Genomic DNA, 20,455 nt, shown 5'->3' on the forward strand with positions numbered 1-20,455 from the left:
AAGAATCAATCAAATGCATTCATTTGCAAAGTTGCAGACATTCATATCAAACTAAACTAATTTGTGCTGAGTTGACACAAAATTGTTAACTTGATTTGTTGACGACTTTATAATGTTGTAGTGTAGCGCAAAATACCGTCTGCGTAATAAGATCGAGCTAAATAATTTTTTACGTATTAAAATAAAAATGCAATTTTGATAATTTTTTAACCCCATCTTTTACGCAGCTATACATAAATATGTAAATTCGTACGTGCATGGACCTACATACATAATTAATACGTGCATAATTAATTGGGTAAATAAATATGTGTCAAAGTCTCATTTTTGCATGGAACACCGAGCTGAAAAGTATGAATAAGATGCTCATCAAATTTGCACACTGCCCGTCATCGGTTGCTAACTATGTACTTGCTTTTATGTATGGAAAAGCTGATAAAATATTGAAAATGAAAGGAAAGTTCCAGAAATAAAAACATTACTTTAATTGCCATGCAAGATCATTAAGCCAGATTTTGCACCACCAAACGTGAGACATATGTATATATTTACTATGAATGATTCTTTTATGCTTATTGAGGATTAGCTACATATGAAAGCTATGAAATCAAAGAGGAGATAACCAGTTATCTTGAATAGTGCAAGTAAAGGTTACCTAATTTTATGGGAGTTTCTCTCCACAAAATTATGCAACTATCTACGTCTGTATAAAGTTGGTCAGTAGTGTAGTCTTGATGATAAGGATTGTTCGACGATAAGTTCAAGAGTATGAATATCAAGTTGGTAGATTAATTAAGAAAATTTTCATGAAGATTATGATGTATAGCTGATAAATTAAATGTCAAAGATCATCTCTTCATCAACGACAAACTTTATTACCTACTTTGATTATTTTATGGATGGAACACTCCCAAATATTACACGTTAAATTATGAAAATGTAAATTATCCAAAATAATAATATTTTCCATATTTTCGTTTTCAGCCGTAATTTTAGAAATGAAATTAATCTCTTATAATATTTTCATCTGAATATTAAAATCAACAAACACTTTCAGCTTTTTCGCAAGATTCGGATTTTACCGTCCACGCTTGTGGGATGGAGGTAAGGGGACAGGAAGGCGTAGTTGGACCACTCATGTCATTCCCAGGCGTGGTGTCAAAGTTTCCACACAATCCGCAAGTAAGTCCGCGATATCTTGACCCGAGGATGACCTGGATCAGTAAAGAATATATAAAAATATGCTAAAATGTAACGATAAATATATGTATGTAGTAAGCTCTTGCCTGGATAAAGTCGCCGCCCGAGTACCGCACTTCTATCCCGAAAATTGACATCCATCTCACCGTGATTTCTTTCCCTCGTTTCGATATTCTACAGAAAATTAATAGAAATTATGAATTTTAAAAAATGGTGCAAATTGTAATTATGCTACGATGTAAATACACTTACCCAATGTGGTTGTGATAAAAATTTCCATTGTCGTCAAATACAATTGGATCGCGTCCAACGCAGGTAACTTGATCGCCATCGATCTCAATTTCCCCTCTGATTAAAGTTATTCTGATTGCCTAAGAAAGATAAAAATATGTATTTTAGTGTCCACCACACAGGAAATGCTTCATTATGTAAGCTTTCTAGTTATGTAATTATTTACCAATTTTTTGCTAGCCGTGGTTTTGGCATATACAGCAAAATCAGGCCACTCGCTGCAGTCGGCTGCTACCAGCGTCTCACAATCCGACAATTTTGCGGAATACTTTTGATTATCGAAAGTGACAACGTTATTGGGTGTCAGAGCACAGGACCCTGTGTTACAATTTATCATTAGATAATTTACGCATGCATGCACATTAAACTATATGCTTTTAGCGAATTGCCGACCTAAAAATCCTGCTTGATATATAAATTGCGTTGATGGGGCAAATCTTCCAGGAGCTGGTTGGAATTTTAGGGCATTTGGTAGTAAATCGAGATCGATGTCGCGATAGAGTCGATCCTCAGAAGCTCCAACAAAGTGTATGTCCATCACGGGGTCTTGCTTTTTTAAATTCATATCAATCTTTAACTGGCCTTCATAATGGTTGTCTTGTTGATGTTGCTGATGGACTTTGTCATGCTCTGGGTCAACCAGGAATGGAGATAACAAATTTCCAATGAATAGCAATGGCTGGACCCATCGTTTTCGTACTTCTTCAGCAACCTGGATTTCCCAGAAGGAGTAAAAGTTGACTTGACAATTTTAGATTCAGATACATCTCTAGATGGTTGCATGTAAGATTTTAATAATATTTATGACAAGACTGACGTTCAAGTGTCGAATTGCAGTTTGTAAAAAAACAAATCATAAAAACGCCCCTGTTTACCGAGATAATAGATAAATAAATGTCTGGCAATTCAGAGAAAGCACACATTAAAAAGAATAATTTTATCCATTATCTAAATCACACGTACATATATACGCTCTGATATTTTTGTTTTTCTGGTGTGGTCTACTTTACTTTTGAACTCTTACGATGAGCATAAGCAGCAAACATGATGTTTTTTTGTGTATGTGATAAAATGACACAAACTGACAAGCGAAGAAGGCTATTTACACTAATTTAATTTCTATGCATGCATAGTCACAGTACTCTATACTGTACCTTATATTTGACGCTCATGTTGACTGTTCGTAGTCCAGTTTGATCCAGAGTAACCTATCACAAATCATTGAAACCAAACCAAAATTGATTATAATGCAAAACTTTAGATCAATTAAGACCTTGTACATACCTGAAAACATTCCGGAGTTGGTGGCATCCTATCCTTTGGCCAATTTCCACTAGCTTGTTCAAGTTGACAGAGTAAAGTGGGCAAATCTTTGCCCGGACTGGTGGCTTCTAAAATCTGATCTTGCGAACGTTCGGCCTCAGCAAAAATTACAAGATCGACTTGATCATTTGGACAATTTGTACTTGATTTTTCTGCTTCGGTAACTTTCCCCGCTTTCACCAAAATGGATTGGTTAACCTTCGGCTCATTATCGCCAGAAAATCCTAGCGGATCGCTTTTGGGAACTGCGGCATGGTTCTGAATTTCGTAACACGTAACCAAAACCTTTCCATCGGGTTGACCATCGACAGTGATTCGTCCCCGTAATTCCTGCGAACCCTCCACCTCTGGCACGACTTCGATGTGATATGAAATCGTCTGCGGGGGCGGTTTGGCTGTGCCTCCAAATGTTAGGGTGACATTATAATCAACATTTATTTGATGAATGTGACCCTTTTTACGGTCTTGGTCAACTCCAAATGATGCGGATCCTGTAATCTATACAAATAAATAGTTTGATGTATCAGTTGCTCACAATTAAACATTTGGAAGGTTGTTACCTTCTCCAAGACATGTGTAGAATTTGCGTAATTTTTGGTATCATAAAGCTGGAACCCACACGGCTCAGGATTAGGCCACAGGAAAAAGTAGTCAAAACCTTGTTGAAGAGCGAGATTGAACTTTGCGAATGCTGAGTCAAATATTCTATTCGAGATTTGGCAAATATTAGCAATTTGTATTAACCAAGATTAACTAATGCATATCAGATATTTACCCCGTATTTTTTCCTTCACTGCTAAAAAAGTTTTGGAGTCGTTTAAGCAATCTAGTTTTTGAAATGTGTCTCTCGCACATTATTTTTTTCACACCCGATCTGAGGCCTTTTGTAAATTTTGGGATGGAGAAAATCTCGCCCTGAAAAATTATAAATTAAATTTACAAATATCTGAACAAGTATTAACTAGTAATTCTGTTTAAATACGCACAGTTTGAGCAATTCCTGGTCCAGAAGAAACCCACGTGTAAGGCTGACAATTTGGACATGATTTTTTCAGCAAGTCAGTTCCATCTTGGCCGAGTGGGTGTTCCGAGGACAAAGATGTAAATGCTGTTGCATGTGTTTGGATGGCAGTTGGATTTTCGGCTAATAAAATGAAATCGCAAAGATTAAATTATGTACCAAATTATAGCGCTGATTTCGTAAATTCCATGAGTTTTACGTACCTGAGGGGGGATAAAGTGTAAACTCGTCCAATTTTCCTTGCAAATTCAAATTGAATGAGACATGCAGGGACTGATGAATTTTATACGTTCTTAAAAGGCCTACAGTGTGAACGGTGCCAAAGACGGGAACATGGTTGGAAATTGTGGTCGTTATAAAGCCATGATATCTGCAAAAAACAGCTTTGTCGTAATGATTGATTTTTAACCAATTGAGTTTTCCAAATACTTTCAACTTTACTTGAAAGCCAGGTCAGCATCAGTTTCTAGGGTAGACGGTGCTTGAAGAGCAAGAGAGATTTTTGACTTTGCTAGATCCGCCTGTACTCCGGAAGTGTATATGGATACAGGTATCCCAACTTCTAGGGGTTGTTCGTACAAAGTTTCGCCCAAAAGAATGGATCTTCCCCAACTATTGCTGAATATCGATGGCTTTTGTAACGTTTTGATAAACCCTTCGGCCTGCTTTCCCGCTGAAATGTAGTTCAACAATAATGTGTATTTTTCAGTCACTGGAAATTATTACTTTGAGAAATTAATTCAATCAAGAGCTATATACCTTTTCCCACAGATAAACGAAGCGTTTCTTCGTCAGCAGCATAATGATAAATGGCACGATTCAAGTACATTATAGTGATTTCCAATTTTAACGGCGTTGTCGCCTTGGCCTTCACTTTTAGATCACCTAATATTTTCAAGATCTTTTGAGGAGTATCATTATTAAGGGCTGATAAGATGTTGTCTGGAAAGTAAAAATAAAGTTAGAAATATATATTCTCCTGTTTTTAGTGAAAAGTGGAAATCTTTCTTTCACCTGGTAAAAATTTTCCTAGTCCATCAATTCTTATGAATATCTAAATATTTTAATCAATAAGGAATTTCACAAGTTATACAAAATAAATTATAAATATTCCAGACTAACGCCAACGGGGGTAGCTTGGTAGCCCCCAATCGTATGAGAAGATCCGAAATATATAGAAGTTGGTAATGCTGTTGAACCAGTTTTTTGAACCGTCAAATACATCGATTTTCCAATTCCATGAGCCTCGTCAAAGTATCCGATTGCATAGGAAGTAGTTCTGGTTGGGTCTATGGCGCCGGGAGGCAGGTACCGGAGGATTGTCCTTGCATATGACGAGCTAAAAATAATGACATCAATCCGTAACTCTCATTCTCAATAAAAATTCTTACAAGGGTTTACATTTTTGAACAGGGTCCTGTATCCTTTGACATGTGGGTCAGAGTGGATCGCACAATGTTTAGCGTTTGAGGACACGTCTCTGACCACATGAAATACGCAATTTCATGCAAAACTTGCTCTGTCGGATGAGTCGTCATTATTAAGCCGAACATGGACGTTCGAATTTCACAGGATTCTGTCCGATTGTAAAATACTTGGAGCAGTTTTTGAGTAGTTTTAACAGGATCTTTGAAAAATAATGGACGTAAGGACCAAATAGCTTGAACGCGAACGATCTTTGAAGCTGGAGTATTTCCGACGGCAATGTCCACCAATTTGTCCAGAGATCTTCCAATTTGAATATTTCTGAGTCCAAGCACGGCCGCTGTTTGCTCTCCAAAGTGAGTAGATTCTATGTGTCACATATTTAAAACATTTTTAGTAAATTAAGTAATTAGTTTATCGGTTGTCAATTTAGACATTCTACCTGCCAATTTATTTTCAAAGTAGTTTATATACTTGTCAAGAACCCCAGTGGTTACACACAGATTTCGTTCGCATCCCCGAGAAACTAAAGTTGCCAGTGTGAATTCCAATACTCTTTTTGTACTGTTGGTAATCTTGGGGTTTTTGAGCAAGTCAAAAACGGTCTGAAATTTACAAACCCTGTTTATTTTTGTAATCAGTGATTTAAAAAAAAACAATTGCATCGTTATATATTTATTATGCGTACATCAAACTCCTTCACCAGCGCTTCGGATGGTGTTCGTACGTAATTTGGAAACAAGGGAACAATTCTAGAAAGTTTCCACTCATTTTCAAATTCCTCGACGATAATGTCACGCAAAACCAGTGTTGTTGCACTTGTTCCGGCCAGAACCAGCCCATCAATGTACAATTGTCTGTAAATATGAATGATAATATGCATAGCAATTTTCTGCAGATATTTAAAGTATGTACATAGTATTGAGACTTACAGGTGCACTTCTTTCTCTGGGTTCTCTTTAGCTTGAGAGAGATAATACTTGTACAATAAAGTTAAGGAATCATGATCCAAAAAGGACAGTGCTTTGCTCATGGTCAGTGGTGAATTGGAATGAAAGTCTTCATTAAAGTCATCCAAAGAGGTGTTAAAGCTCACTGCCGCATCTTCCACAATTTCTTTCACCTGGATTAGCAATGTTATTTATGCGCATATTTATGTAAGTACATTACTTAAGAAAAAATAACTTGCATACTTTTGCAATCATTGCTTCCACGTCAGATTCGGACGCCGTTTGATGGAAATAATAAGGTTCAACAGTCTTCAAGTCGGGTGTTTCCTCTTCAGGATCTTGATAATCGCTTTGCTCAAATATAAATGCCAAATCTTCGTGATTTTCAGCATTTTCAGGACCAGGTAGTGGGGTTTGTATTGGACTGGCATCAAGTAACGCGAGTGTGACACTGGAAGTGGTTAAATCCATCCATAACCTTGACCTATGTACTCTTAATGCATTCTGAGATTTGCATGCTTACTTGAACCATGTGTATAAATATTGCCTCCCGGATGTGAATGGCCAGTACAGAATAGATGAGAAAATTGTGACTTTGTTTATGGTTGGGTTGTTCCCATTAAGATCAATTTCATACGTTGCATATGACGTCGAGTTAAAAATGTCCTACAAATAATTCAAAATGTGTCAACACTTTTAGCATGATGAATTATAATGCTGCATATGAATAATATGTACAATATAATACCCGGGTCTTATCTGTTACACATTGGTAATATCCCCTTGTCCCGTAACGTGTCCTCTTGGGAATATCAGGGCACTCTCTGGAAAATTAAAGAACAGTAATAAAAAAACAGCTTGTCTGAGAAAATCGTGCTTCTCTGACGTACGCATGATTTCTGAATTTTCCAATTGTTGCAAATTTTGAAGAGGATGATGGTGGTGTCACCTCGTACGCCGTGGGACATTCTCCCATTGTGGTCATCTGATGAAATCATAAAAATGTACTTTCGTTGTCGCACAAAGACAATTAATTTTACCTATCATGTCCCACCTCATTTTCCTTGAAAATCTGCATAGACTCAAATCCACCAGTCAAATTTGATTGAAGATAAGTTGCGATTCCTCGTTTTATATTCGACGCAAATTCGGGTTCTTGATCGTTCATGATGAGAGTTTTAAACTACATACATACATAAATCGAATAATTTCTCCTGATCATAAACAATTGTTTTTGTGACAAATGCTCAATTTTCATACCGTGCCTTCCTCAGTCAACACAATTTTGAAAGAATTTTCCAATGTAGATAACCTCTCGTCATCAAAAAATCCAAATTGTGGAATTGGAAAATACCCCCACCGCCCATTGTATACTGCCATTTTCATTCCTTCCAGCTGAAGGGAGACAATTTGTACATGTTGTATTTTAGAATACGTTTTGACATGTTACATATTTATGTATGTATAACCTTTGCGGTCATTGTATTCCCACCATTCCCTTGAACCCTTAGCATTCCAATGAGCATGTAACTTGACGAGTATGAAACTGGCTCTTCCGTTCCAGTGGTGAAAAGTCCGAAATAGCTAACAAAGAAATAGTGACAAAACGACGACATTTAAAAAATATTTCGATTCTCATCTTTAACATTTAATTTGGCATTTGCATAATTTCCATATCTTGACCTGTATTTGTACTCTTTCCCTTCGTCAAACAATTGGTGTGACGTGACCACGCTGAGACATTGCAGCAATAGGATACAAATCACTGTAATTTCGTGAGGATATTTAGTACATCAAAATTGGTAAATTACGATTTATGAAAAATTACGATTACCTGAGGAATGCATTCCTCTCCCACTTCTCATGAATGATAACATGATTAATGTACACCAACTATGTAAAAATCTTCCTATATTTCTTAACGAATCGCAAATTCACAACTCAATTCAAATCTTATAGAAAGTCCTCCATTGATGAATTATTCCACGGACACGAAGTGGATGCCTTAATAAAAACGAAAGTGATCAAGTAGTAAATTAAGTACACGGTAAAGAAAATATATGCAAGTTGCGTTATATCATCATCTTCAATTCATGATGGCGAATGCGACGATGACATGACAAGTGCATCAACATTGAACTAGTGAAGATTATGTATAAACGTTATCATCAAGTTCAACAGTTTGACATTTCTCTCTATTTTATACTCAAAACTAAATAAAACCAAAGTCGCATGTTTTTCTCCAAGCCGTAGACATCCCATTAAATAACTGGATATCGATGAACTTGTCTGTAGCCAGTAGCATTTGGGTCGCTAAAATAACTATAATAATTTATTCGTCTCCTTTACGAAATAATTTACTTCCAGGGATGCATGGGATTTATGAATGTACGTACATAATATGCAATGAAAGCCTCTCATTATTGTGTCTTGGTCAGTCTTACATGTATAAAACATGCAAACTGTTTACACAAGATGTGACAGCAGTTGTGTTATCTGTGTGACATTTTAAAGGTCAAGCGTATTTAGTCTCTGTACAAATGCAAAGCAAATGTTCTCGAGTGTCATAATTCTGACAGAAAAATATTAATTTTTTAACACGTCTTAATGTAAATATTTTTTAGTTGACAAATTCATTTTATTGAAACGAATACAATTCATTCATCCAAGTAAATATCTTGGGATAATAATAATTCATAAAATTCATTAATCGTCGCAATTCTAATTAATATAAAGTTAACCGGTAATTTGGTTTAGCACGTTTTACGAATTACGGGTACAACAAAATTGCAATTAATCATAGTTTCAATATACTGCAAAATTTTTAAGCACGCATTAGGTGAATATTAAATGATTTGATGATTTCCAGGAAGGACTAGCACAAACAATATTTACAAAACAATAACTATCTATTCGATTCGAGCGATAATGAGAAGCAGAATGAATGGTGGTGTTGTATAATAATGACGATGTGTATATGTAGCGATTAGGATAATATTGCACCAACCATTTGGTGGGATATTGAATTGGTCAAGAAATAAAGCTGGCTTTTTTTACTGGTCCAGCTGTGAACAAATAAAGAATTTTAGTAGTGAGAGGAAGCCACACATCTAAGAAAGACAGGACACTAATGGATAAAAATTAAGATGATCACGACGGTTGACATGCTGTCGGTACATCATGAGGAATTGAATCTTCGTTATCTGATCCATCATCTTCGTTTCCACTTAGACGGTACCCCATATTGAGCAGAATAACCTAAGCGAGTAAACAAGTAACGTATTTGTTTAAGTGGTACGATGCACTACGAGTGATTAAAAATGATTACGAAATGAAAATTACTTCGAACGGATTAGAATTCATTCTCTTCTGGTTTGCACATGCAGCATCATTAATGTTATGAACAACTCGGTCATTTACGAATCCCTCCTGAATAATACAAAATTATGAATTATCAAGTTGCCATTAATACAAGTATTTAAAAGTGTTTGGCAAATACCTCGGCCATTGGGCTCCACAGTCTAACTACCGACTCAATTCCACTTGTTGCCAACGTACAGGTACTTGGGTGCGGTTGAAGGCAATTTACAATCGACTCGTCCCCTTTAATAATTTTCACAATATTCGTTGTCTTTCTATTCCAAATAAAGAAACTTCCATCATCGCTCCCAGCTACAATGTAGCCTCCGAAAAAATTGGCTTCCTTAATATCTGTTGTGGTATTGCAATGTCCGCAGAATCTGTCACTAAAGTCAACCGATTTATCCCGTAGCCTCATTTCAAGTTCATAAAATTCTGGCCTTTTATGTCCCGGTTTAGCTGAGGTTTGTGTTGACGTAGTTGTTGTTGAAGAATTTGAGTCTGAAGAATGGTTCCTAGAATCAGTTATTGCTTCCTGTGGTTGCATATCCACATCAGACATGTCAGATTCAAGGTTTTCACTAGAACTCGATGGAGTTGGCTCTTCTGTGCTGGGACGCCTTCGAAGGAACGCACTACGTCCTAAAGCAGCAACATGAGCTTCAACACTTTTTGAAATGGAAGAAACGCTTGGAGGGACCGAAGGTTTTAGCAACAAGGCCAACATTGCAGAAATTTGGTTGTCGGAGAAATCGGTGGAAGGGAATATTTTTTGTATTTCCTTTTCAACAGATTGACACAGCTCGGTCTTCAAGTGTTCTGGAAAACGTGCTTTGTAGATACGGAAGCATTCTGCTGCTTCTGTCGATCTTCCCAAGTCCAACAGGCACCGCGTCATACTAGGCAGAAAATTCCGTCATATTTTTAAATCGTGCATAAGTATTAATCAAATTACAAGCTAAATATCCAAGACCAAATGGAAAAAATGAAATTGAGGTTGTGAAGCTGTTGACTGATTGTTACTTTAAGTAAAATGAATTGATTGTTTTAGTTTTTGTTACAGTACTACACATACTTTAACCGGTGTTGATCTATTGAAATGGATTTGTTTCTATCGAGTTTTATAATAAATTACCGTAATAGGACTTTATGGTATTCAGGATCCAGGTAGAAGGCAACTTGGCAATCCTTAAAAGCAGCATACGAGTCTCCATCCCTAAAAGTTCCACAATGCTATTTAATATCGATCTGAATTTATTAAAATTGCAAGACATTTCATACCATTCTCGTTTTAGCAATGCTACTGATCGATGCCCGTGAAGAAGTGCAGAATCGGGACAAATGCTCAACGCCTCATTAAACAAATGTATAGCCCTTGAATAATTTTTCTCTTCGAATGCTTTGCTGGCCTAGTATAACAACCGAGAATGAGTAAATTACACGTTGGAGTGTTACATCGTGCATAAGGCATACCGCAGTCTGAATTTCTTGAACTGCTGCAGGAAGAACAACTTTCTCTGCTGGTTTTCTTGTCCGACGCATTCCACGCATAATATCCAAATATGCTGATTCATTGTTGGTTAAGGTTCCATTTTTGAACCCGTTATTATGACTGTATCCATTTGCTGTGTCTTTAACTGTTTCAAAATTAAACAACAAATGTCACATTCACTGAAATTATGGCCATTTAACTATGCGTATAAATCGTGAAAAACTTACAGCCATTTGCATATCCTTTCATATCAGGTACAACCAAATTACAAACTTCGCTCTGCCATTCTTCTACTAATGGGAACAAGTAAATCTGCTCTCCTCCCAAATTAACCAAAAGTTCTTTACCATCTGGACTAAATGTGATATATGTTGAGGCCTTCAAAAACAAAAATATAACATTAACTTATCCTTTGTAAAAATGTGAATCAACATCAACATATATGCAGGCAGTTTGCTTCTGCATAAGTATGATGCCCATTCATTATTTGTTATAACAAGAAGTTTAGACTTTGCTATTTGCCGATCAGCCTGATTGTTTATAGTTCGACTTACCAAGGACCGATAGTTCTTTTTGTACTCGACGAATTTAGAGGGAAGATGCCCTAAGAATTTGATTGACTCGAGATTAATTTCCATACAAATTTTGCAAAAACATTTAATGACATTGGATATATATTTTCTCACCTGGAACAAAGTATTGCACAGCTCCATCCTCATTTTGCCAAGTATTCTTTCCTAATTTGATCATCCTTCTGTCATAAATCCTCACATATGGATCGTTTGCTCCCACTGCAATCTGCTCCGTTTTCATTGGATTGATTGCCAAACATTTAACTTCAGCTTTAGAACCCAGAAATGGACAAAGGTCGATTAAAACGTTCCTTTCATTCTTAACTTCTGGGGCTGGACAGTTGTGTGATGTTCTTAAATCATGCTGGATGACGACGCCATCCTCTCCTCCACTCCAGAATACATTTGGTAAAATGGGATCAGTAACGCATCTTTTGACTCGATTCGTGTGACATGTGCAGACTCGAAGTATATCGCTGTAAAAGATGTTTTTAAATTTTATGTATTACACGTGTATACCGTCATGTATTTGGCGAGTTTGTAAATGGATTGCAAAAGTCAAATCTATTTGCATTGATTAATTATTTTTTCATTACCTGCATGGCACGTCGTGGACTCGTACAGCTTGGTCAGCTGCCCCAGTTATCACGGTTTTGTTATCAGAGTTTGGAAGAAACTGAGATACGTTCATTCAGTTGTAATGGTCATTGAACAATTTTAAAACACTAATCAAGTGTATTAGTGAAATTGATACCTTCACAGAAAAAATATTTCCAGTATGTCCAGTTGGAATAGTTGCCAACTTTTTGTTCTTTAATGGATCCCACAGAATAACCTGAACGTCGTCACTTCCAGACGCAAGAATACTACAGAAAAATATCCAATATTAATATTGAATAAACCCACAGAATGAAATATTCCCAACCTGCCGTCCGAACTCCATTCCAAACAATTGACGCATCCCGTATGCCCATCCAATTCTCGAGATAATCCCAATCTTTGTATCAGATTTGGTGTCACAATAAAATTCTCCTGAATAGTTTTGTTGAATCGGTTCTGAACCACAAGTAATTATTATTAATTAAGCATACTGATAATGTAATTGAGTACTATATCCATCCAAATTAATCGAGTATTATAACTTACATCCATCTGACGACGGCCCTGATAATGGGCAAAATTGTTAATTTTCTTCATTCTTGAAGACGTTGGGTGTACGGAAGCAAATTCGAAATTCTAATGTAGAATCAATATCCCTTTATTTGCCTCGTTGTAACTAGACTCTCACTTGCAGGAGAAAGTCTACTACTACTACTACTGAAAGTCAGTTGGCAGAGCTACAGCGCGGCTATCCCTTTATACTTTAGTTTTGTTGGAACTTCCAGTTTGGAAGATGACCTAGTTAATTGCTGTCACTACACACTGTATTCCATGGATGGAGGAGGATATCCAGCCAACCTGCTGTAAACAAAATTGGAAAATTTTAAATTAAATTAATCATCTAGCCAATCAAAATAAATTTCTTTTATCTTAAACAACTACTTATGTGCATCTTTATTACTTCCTTATCTCATCGTCGTCCACCAGTGTACCCCTGTCTTTGTATTTTACATTAATATACTAAATATTTTAAATAATTGTTGCTTAAAAGGTTCAGAATCAGATAAATCGAAAACCAGATGACGATGGAAGAAAGATGTTTTTGTTATTTAATCAATCCAGAAATGAAATCTCAGTTTTGCTTTTTGTGTTTATTGACATAATTTGAAGTGATTCGGGAGCACAGCGCCAAACTCTCAGTCGAAACCACTATGAGAACTGTGACTTGACTGACAATAGCGACAAATCAACAATTAATCAATTAATTAAATTGTAGCTTTCAATGAGAGAACACTCATATTTTTCTGAATAGTTAAGGTTGAGTTTGATCCAGTGATGGAGAATGTAATAACGCTCAGTCACTTTGGAATTCAGTGTGATTGGGAGGATGCGCTGGGGTATTTTTTCTACTTAATTGTAAACTCCTTGTTAAGGTTGCATTTAAAATACTTACGTTGTTCCATTTTATAAGTGCTAGTACGGAAGGAAAATGCTGGGTTAGCGTCAGAACCCATGGGCAAGGTGAAGTTATAAACATGTTTTCAAATGCAAAATTTGAAGTTACTTGCTTTAAAATGCATGCATTGAATGAACAATACTGGATTGTTGTAATTCTTCTAGATAAGTCGGTCCAAAGCGAGTTGAGAAGGACAGCCTCAAATTCTGATACGATAGGAAGCTTTCCATTCGTCGTGGTAAAAGAAAAATCATCGTCGAGGTTCCTCACGCTGCAAAATGTTCCAGACGGACAAGAATGCGTTTTTGTGGCAACGTCCTCAGCACTTGGGAAGGTGCACAAGGCGGGTGTCATTGCAATGGACGTTTCCGAAGGGGGGCTGGGTGTTTCCATTTGCAAAAATAACGAGCTCAAAATTTGGGAGACTGACACTGGAAACGTTAGGGTGCGTTTTGAATGTAATTTGGTTTGGTATGGTATGATTTGACTTAACTTTATTTTTACTGCAAAATTAGAGAGTTCTGCAAGGACATCTTATTGACGCTTATACATGTCGATTCTTCCCATCTGGAGTTGTGTAAGCGATCAAATAATTGTCAATTTATATTTAAGCGAACTACTTAGTAAGTGTTTGTATAGCATATTGAGTGGAGGTGCGGATTGTTGCATCAAAATTTGGTCGGCTGAAACGGGAGATTGCCCTGTCACGTTTAAAGGCCATACTGGACCTATTGCTGAGGTTTGCATAGTGGATCGGGGAAGGAATATAATTTCTGTGTCAAAGTATGTTTGTTTATTTTTTACGAACATTGTGCAATTAACAACTATTGTTCTGCTACTTTTTCTAGGGACGGAAGTGCTAGATTATGGGATTGTGGGGAAGCAAAGTGCCTTGCAACTATTTTTTCTTGTAAATCGGCAATAAATTCGTGCATACTTATGGCACCGACGAACTATGAACTTGGAAATCCGATACAAACTATGAGTAATAATAGCATTCTTTATATTTAGCAGATTTATATATATAATTTACAACGTAATTTTGAGTAATTTTATCTCACTAAAATAGGTGACCGAGAAGTTGGTACAAAAGGAAAATTATTAGTCGTTGGTCGTGAAGATGGAAAAGTGAGCGGTGTTAGCGTCGCTGCAAGAAAAGAATTATTCACGTGTATTTTACCAAGTGCTGTTAATCGAGTGGTGCAAGTAGGTTATAATAGTTTTGCTGGAGGATGTCAGGGAGGCGAAATTCTCGTATTTCAATTGAATAGCCTGTCGCAACCAATTAAGATTTTATCGCCCACGAGCTCTCCAATTCTGGACTTACTGATACACCCACATAAGACTGACAGTAATATATCTTCCTTTTGGGCATCTAAAGGGGATGGGACATGTGTCCTCATTAACCCTTCAATTCAGCCTTGCTCGAAAGTAATTCAATTAACCGGACCAGATTGTGATCCTGTGTATCAACTTAGAAATGACCTGGATTTCATTTACAGTGCATGCAGAGACGGTCTTATTCGTAAATACTCTCTGAAAGTTATAAATAGTTTGGCCGGTTTGCCTTAAAAATACTATTTGGTGTTGCTCAGAACTATATTATATCACCACCAGCATCAGCTCAAGAGTCATAATTAATTAACTAAATATATGTATATGTAATCGTAATTAATTCAGTAATGGTCGAGCCAGACAACTTTATTTCATTCATTTCATATTAATTCTACTATAATCTTGTTTACTAATTACTGATTTGTCATTAATTTCTCATTATCACGGGGACATAAAATAAATAAATACAAGTCATTCACGGAATAGCAATAATGTATTTTCATATTTATGTAACGTTTGCACGCGACCTGACCGGAAGTCGGACAGTTTGGCGAAAAAAATTCGCCAAAAAAAAATCCCGCTTGGCGAAAAAAAAATTTCACCCACTTTACTAAATTCTTAGACCAAGGGTTTCAAAGTACCTTTTGGCGAAAAAAATGTCACATTTGGCGAAAATGAAGATTTTATGAGTATGTTAAATCATAAAGATAATACCACAAGAATTTACATATTTTCTTCATTTTCATATCTGAATGTACTTGCATAAGCACGTTATCGCTGGACTATGTTAATCTTCCCCTTCTCAGCTCCTCAATTATGTTTTTACTTTCAGTCACCTTCCCCAGTCCAACAAAGATCATGTCTGAATTTATTGAGTTCACCAGCAGAGAAAATACTTTTATGGTTAGTTACGCTGGATATCTATTTTCTCGGCGAAAGTGTGTGACGAATAAAGTGGGCATTATTTCAAACTACTACTACTGTACTCAAAGAAGCGAATGTAGTGCTTCTCTAATTAAACGGGAAGGTGTTTTTCTCAAATGCAAAAAGTTTTGGACTGATGATGGGGAACATTGTTCACACCCACCTGATTTTGCAAAGTAAGTCATGATTGTATTGAAACATATGTACATATGTGAAAATATATTTTAATACATTCAGGGGGGCTGAGGCAGAAATATTAAAATGCGAAGCAAAACAGTTAGCTCGAAAGGAACCTTCCTTGTCTGCCCAAGATATTATGGATAAGACCATTTCAACCGGATCATTACGAGCTCAATCCGTTTGTCCTTTGGATGATACGATCGGACGAATGATTAATCGAAACACGTTTACGGATGTTGGTTCCATCTCTGTCAGAGTATTTTCAGAAAAGCTCAGGAGTTAGGCCTACAATCATGCTACCAGAATGATGCAATAATTAGAGAGCAAATTAAGTTTCTCTCATGCTTAGCGTTCGTCCCTGTAAAGGATGTCGCCAAGAGATTTTCTCATGTTGTTGCAAACTTAGATCCAATGCTGATGCCACTTGCTGAATACTTTAAGTGTGTTTATATAGGTACTACATGTAAACCAGCAATTTTTCCAATAGCCTTGTGGAACGTCCATGAACGTTCGAAGGTAAGAATTCCGCGTACATCTAATTTTGTAGAAGGCTGGCACAATAAGTTCCAGAAAAGAATTAGGGTTCATAAACCACCCATCTGGAAATTTATGACTGTCTACGGCGCGAGCAAAATGCTATTGAGCATATTCTTTATAAAATTGATAGCGGTACAGTCCTACCTAAGTTACAAAGGAAAAAATATCGGAGATTGAATCACTTTTTTCGCGAAGTAATGAGTAAGTATAGGACTCGGCAAATCATGAAAAATTTGTAACTTGGTTATCCAAACTTGCCAGAAGCGCTCCAGACTATAAGTCCTAATTTTCTGGAATTTGAATTATTTAATAATTTATATATGCAATTGTGTTAATTTTAAGGCGTTTGACATGAATAAATGCGAAATTTATATTTCGCCAAATGTGCTTTTACGAGTTTTTCATTTTCGCCATATGTGACAAAAATTTCGCCATCCGGGATTTTCATCATAATATTTTTACCACTTTGGCGAAAATTTATTTTCGCCAAATCGGCTTTGGCCAAACTGTCTGTCAATCACCTGACCGACGATTTGATTTTAAGTAAGAGAAAACCCCTTCCCGATTTACAATAAGATATATAGTCAATTGCATAAAGATTGGTACGTAATTTGGCAGTTACAGAAAATTGTGGATGTAGCTGGAATGTCTTTCATCGGATTACCTGCAGAAATTAGGGTTAGAGTGATATATACGATCTGTAGCAATAAAATTGTTAAATTACGTGAAGGGGAATGGTCAGATTTTTCCCCATCCTGCGAAGTAGTTCGTCTCCAACCGATGATCCTACTTCTTTCCATGTGTACTTGTCAATTATGACAACCTGTGTGTATACCAGAAAGAATTTACTGAAAGCTTATCCTGCTTATATGTTCTATTATATAATATTGTGCCATGATACTTACGTCTTCCAGCGGTTGACGGACAGACACAAGAAGATTCAGAGTCATACCGTCATGGGTATCGCGAGGTTTCCCATTGTACTCAACACTAAGAATTCCATGTGGTCGGTGTGGGGGTAAATCTGCTCCGAAAATTTCCTAGATACATACAATCAATCCACGTTAATTTTTTCGCTCTCTAGGTCTAATTTATTATCTTTTTATTAAGCTTTCGTCGTACGTTCATGTATTTCCTCAAAGTGGAATGTAAGCTCTTCTGGGGGTGAATTTCACAAATTGGAAGATGACAGTGATTTCTTTCTCCTACAAGTACGGATACTTTGTTGCTGAAAAAATAAAGACACCGACCAGATTAACCACTGTTTAGTATTTTAAACTGATTTATGTAATGCTACTAATTATTACTTTGACTTCTTGCGAACTGCAACGATTATGCGCATGTACAATTTGGTGCGACCAACCAAAACTGGCATGATTTTAGAATGCCATGGTTCATTTCTGTTCAAGTGATATTCCAGCCCTGCACGATTTTTGCCATTTTCAGTATAAACATTATCTTTAAGCAATTAGCTTGTGTGTACGAACGAACCTCTTTCTATCAATGGGAGAATGTCTTTAGCTCTTAATGGAATCTCTGTGACATCTTTGACCCACCGAGCTTGCAATGACTCCTTGTCTGCTTCGGCAGTTGTTTTTAGCCTTCCACCTAAATTTCAAATTGGGTTCTCATATATATATATTCTGACTTTCGATTTTTGATGTTTACAAAACTCACCGATAACCGTTCCAGTGAATACAAATCGAAACCAACAACCTGAAACAAAAACCATTTATAGTATCATTATAATCATTAATATTTCGTTACATGAATGAAACCAACTTACCGACTGCAGATTCTACCATTAAAAGAGTCGTTGGTTCCATGTCAAGGCCAGTTTCTTCAAGAACTTCACGTTTGACCGCTTCCTGAATCGTTTCTCCTGGTTCCATCCTCCCAGCAGGAAGGTACCATTGGCCACTGCATGACGGCTTGGCTTCCTGAAAATTAGCCAAAAAATTAACGATACTTTTTTTGGATGACATATTTGCAGGGTGTGATATTGATTAATAATTTACCTGCATCATTAGGACCTCATTGTCTTCGTTGACCAAAACCGCTGCGACGATATATGTGACCGTCTTCTTGGTGATGGGAACAAAATCTGTCGGACCGGAGGACCCTACGCCCTTGGATGCTGCAACAAAATTAAAATGAGTGCAATTAAACACCGTACGTAACATGTAATCATTGTTCTAACTACCCAACGCTTCATTTTGATCAGCCAATGTAAAATCGCAGTACGTAATGTCTTCAGTGTTTCCACCCCCATTCAGCATTTGCTTCACCTGTGGCTCAATTTGATCCATTTCTGCAAAATTATTACTATAAATCACCGTATCTTTTAATCTCTAGACACTTTTTCACATAACAGTGCTGTCTGGCAGTTGCAATTACACAATAATTTCGAAAATCACTTCATGTTGGTCTGGAAATCCATACAATTCAAAAATTATAACCGTCTCGTCTCATTTATTTTGCAATTTTATGAACTTGTGATTTTTGGATGCTCAATGTTTGTTTATTTACGTAATTTGTATCCTCACAAATCCGCTTCTCTCAATCTCAATCTCAACTCTGCTCAAATCTCAACTCAATCGAACGCTGATTTGTTTTTCATACGATATGCATTTCACAAACTGTCAACTTTCACTTGAAAATTTCCCGAAAACTATGAGAAATCACTACAATGCAATATTGTGATGTGTCACATTACTCTGTATCCCACTGTCTGGCAACAATGAGCTAATGACACCTACTCCCTGGCAGTCACCGTCACAATCTGTTTACTGCTGTGAGGTCTTGTTTAGAAAAAAACTATCACCTGCACGCAATTAAACGCTTTTACATTTGCACACGGTGTGGGGTGCGGCTTGACTGACTGCAAATTCAGGTATAAAGACGTTTTTAATATGTATGTACCCAGCCAAAAGCAGTCCCTCTATTAACCAGTAGTCTTTTAAAGTCGGGGACTGTAAAAAGTATACAAACTATACGTGCAGAATTCACTGTTAATAATACTTATATTTCTGTTGTCTTGAATGGTTGTGTGGCTATGAAAAAGTCTTGTGAAGCCAGTGTATTTTGCTTGCTTGGACTAAGGATATGAATGCGGAACCAATTTACCTATTTTGGCATGACATAAAGCTCTTTGAAATACTACGCGTATACGTGTGTCAGTCAGGAGATGAGCCCCCAAGGAGAAAAAGAGGCTGTTATATGGCTATATAATGTTTTGCAAAATTATCTTATTATTATATCACGGCATGGATGAAATGTGGTCTAGAAGACGAGTCGGTCGGTTCTACAAGAAGAAACAGGTTCATGATGACGATATGATAGGGCTGGCCTGGCTGTAGTAAAATTTTTACAAACTTACTACTACTACACTACTTACAAACCACTAAAGAGACCATTCATCTTTGCAAAATGAGAATTCTCCTTTTTAGTGGTATCGTGCATGAGTCGGGGATAATGAATGAAAAATGGTTATGACGGAAGGAAAGGAACTTACTTAAATTAGGTAAAGAGACGCGGTGTGTAAAGTGGAGTAAAAATCGTGAGCTATGTTTTTGACAAATTATTGTTTCAAAAGTGCAATTTCCAATAAAGCAATGCGAGGGGCGTGTTGTGCTGATTTACTGTAGCGAGCGACCAATTCTTGGCAAAATGATCGATGGCTAATAAGAAATTTGGTAAAGGAAGCAGGAATATGAATTCGTATTCATTACTCATACTTGCATTTTATTAATACTTACTGCGAGTTTTTGCTGTTGATGATGAGACCTG

The 20,455-nt window shown here is 36.7% G+C and overlaps 4 protein-coding genes across 4 annotated transcripts; 1 reads left to right on the plus strand and 3 right to left on the minus strand.

Annotated features, from left to right (window-relative positions):
• Positions 1-853: 853 nt before the first annotated feature.
• Positions 854-8,314, minus strand: LOC110853953. The gene is made up of 28 exons (XM_022102446.2): positions 8,045-8,314; positions 7,894-7,975; positions 7,680-7,794; positions 7,471-7,605; positions 7,265-7,393; positions 7,101-7,195; positions 6,959-7,034; positions 6,734-6,876; positions 6,454-6,661; positions 6,193-6,383; positions 5,949-6,117; positions 5,703-5,865; positions 5,237-5,627; positions 4,958-5,174; positions 4,850-4,889; positions 4,595-4,777; positions 4,277-4,508; positions 4,039-4,205; positions 3,801-3,958; positions 3,590-3,729; positions 3,375-3,519; positions 2,776-3,312; positions 2,646-2,699; positions 1,885-2,203; positions 1,658-1,809; positions 1,453-1,571; positions 1,287-1,374; positions 854-1,214 (listed from the first exon to the last, which is right to left on the minus strand). Exons 1-28 carry the CDS (start codon positions 8,085-8,087, stop codon positions 1,041-1,043), a joined length of 4,665 nt encoding a protein of 1,554 aa, XP_021958138.2. The 5' UTR covers positions 8,088-8,314; the 3' UTR covers positions 854-1,040.
• Positions 8,315-8,820: 506 nt separating this feature from the next.
• Positions 8,821-12,922, minus strand: LOC110854414 (WD and tetratricopeptide repeats protein 1). Its single transcript, XM_022102853.2, has 13 exons — positions 12,781-12,922; positions 12,560-12,690; positions 12,389-12,500; positions 12,231-12,310; positions 11,749-12,110; positions 11,617-11,666; positions 11,290-11,440; positions 11,044-11,207; positions 10,852-10,979; positions 10,706-10,786; positions 9,710-10,469; positions 9,553-9,639; positions 8,821-9,468 (listed from the first exon to the last, which is right to left on the minus strand). Exons 1-13 carry the CDS (start codon positions 12,829-12,831, stop codon positions 9,361-9,363), a joined length of 2,265 nt encoding a protein of 754 aa, XP_021958545.1. The 5' UTR covers positions 12,832-12,922; the 3' UTR covers positions 8,821-9,360.
• A 482-nt stretch (positions 12,923-13,404) lies between these two features.
• On the plus strand, positions 13,405-15,510 carry LOC110854415 (proteasomal ATPase-associated factor 1). The gene is made up of 7 exons (XM_022102854.2): positions 13,405-13,631; positions 13,706-13,755; positions 13,855-14,135; positions 14,206-14,267; positions 14,330-14,473; positions 14,539-14,675; positions 14,760-15,510. The coding sequence occupies exons 1-7, from the start codon at positions 13,570-13,572 to the stop codon at positions 15,260-15,262; spliced, it is 1,239 nt and encodes a 412-aa protein (XP_021958546.1). The 5' UTR covers positions 13,405-13,569; the 3' UTR covers positions 15,263-15,510.
• LOC110854416 (8-oxo-dGDP phosphatase NUDT18) lies at positions 15,362-19,538 on the minus strand. The gene is made up of 11 exons (XM_035854806.1): positions 18,870-19,538; positions 18,685-18,803; positions 18,453-18,606; positions 18,344-18,382; positions 18,158-18,274; positions 17,974-18,088; positions 17,789-17,894; positions 17,572-17,706; positions 17,391-17,489; positions 17,129-17,330; positions 15,362-15,666 (listed from the first exon to the last, which is right to left on the minus strand). Exons 1-10 carry the CDS (start codon positions 18,973-18,975, stop codon positions 17,319-17,321), a joined length of 1,002 nt encoding a protein of 333 aa, XP_035710699.1. The 5' UTR covers positions 18,976-19,538; the 3' UTR covers positions 15,362-15,666; positions 17,129-17,318.
• Positions 19,539-20,455: the final 917 nt, after the last annotated feature.

Source organism: Folsomia candida, unplaced genomic scaffold (genome assembly GCF_002217175.1).
Source record: "Folsomia candida strain VU population unplaced genomic scaffold, ASM221717v1 Fcan01_Sc009, whole genome shotgun sequence".
Lineage (NCBI taxonomy): Eukaryota > Metazoa > Arthropoda > Collembola > Entomobryomorpha > Isotomidae > Folsomia > Folsomia candida.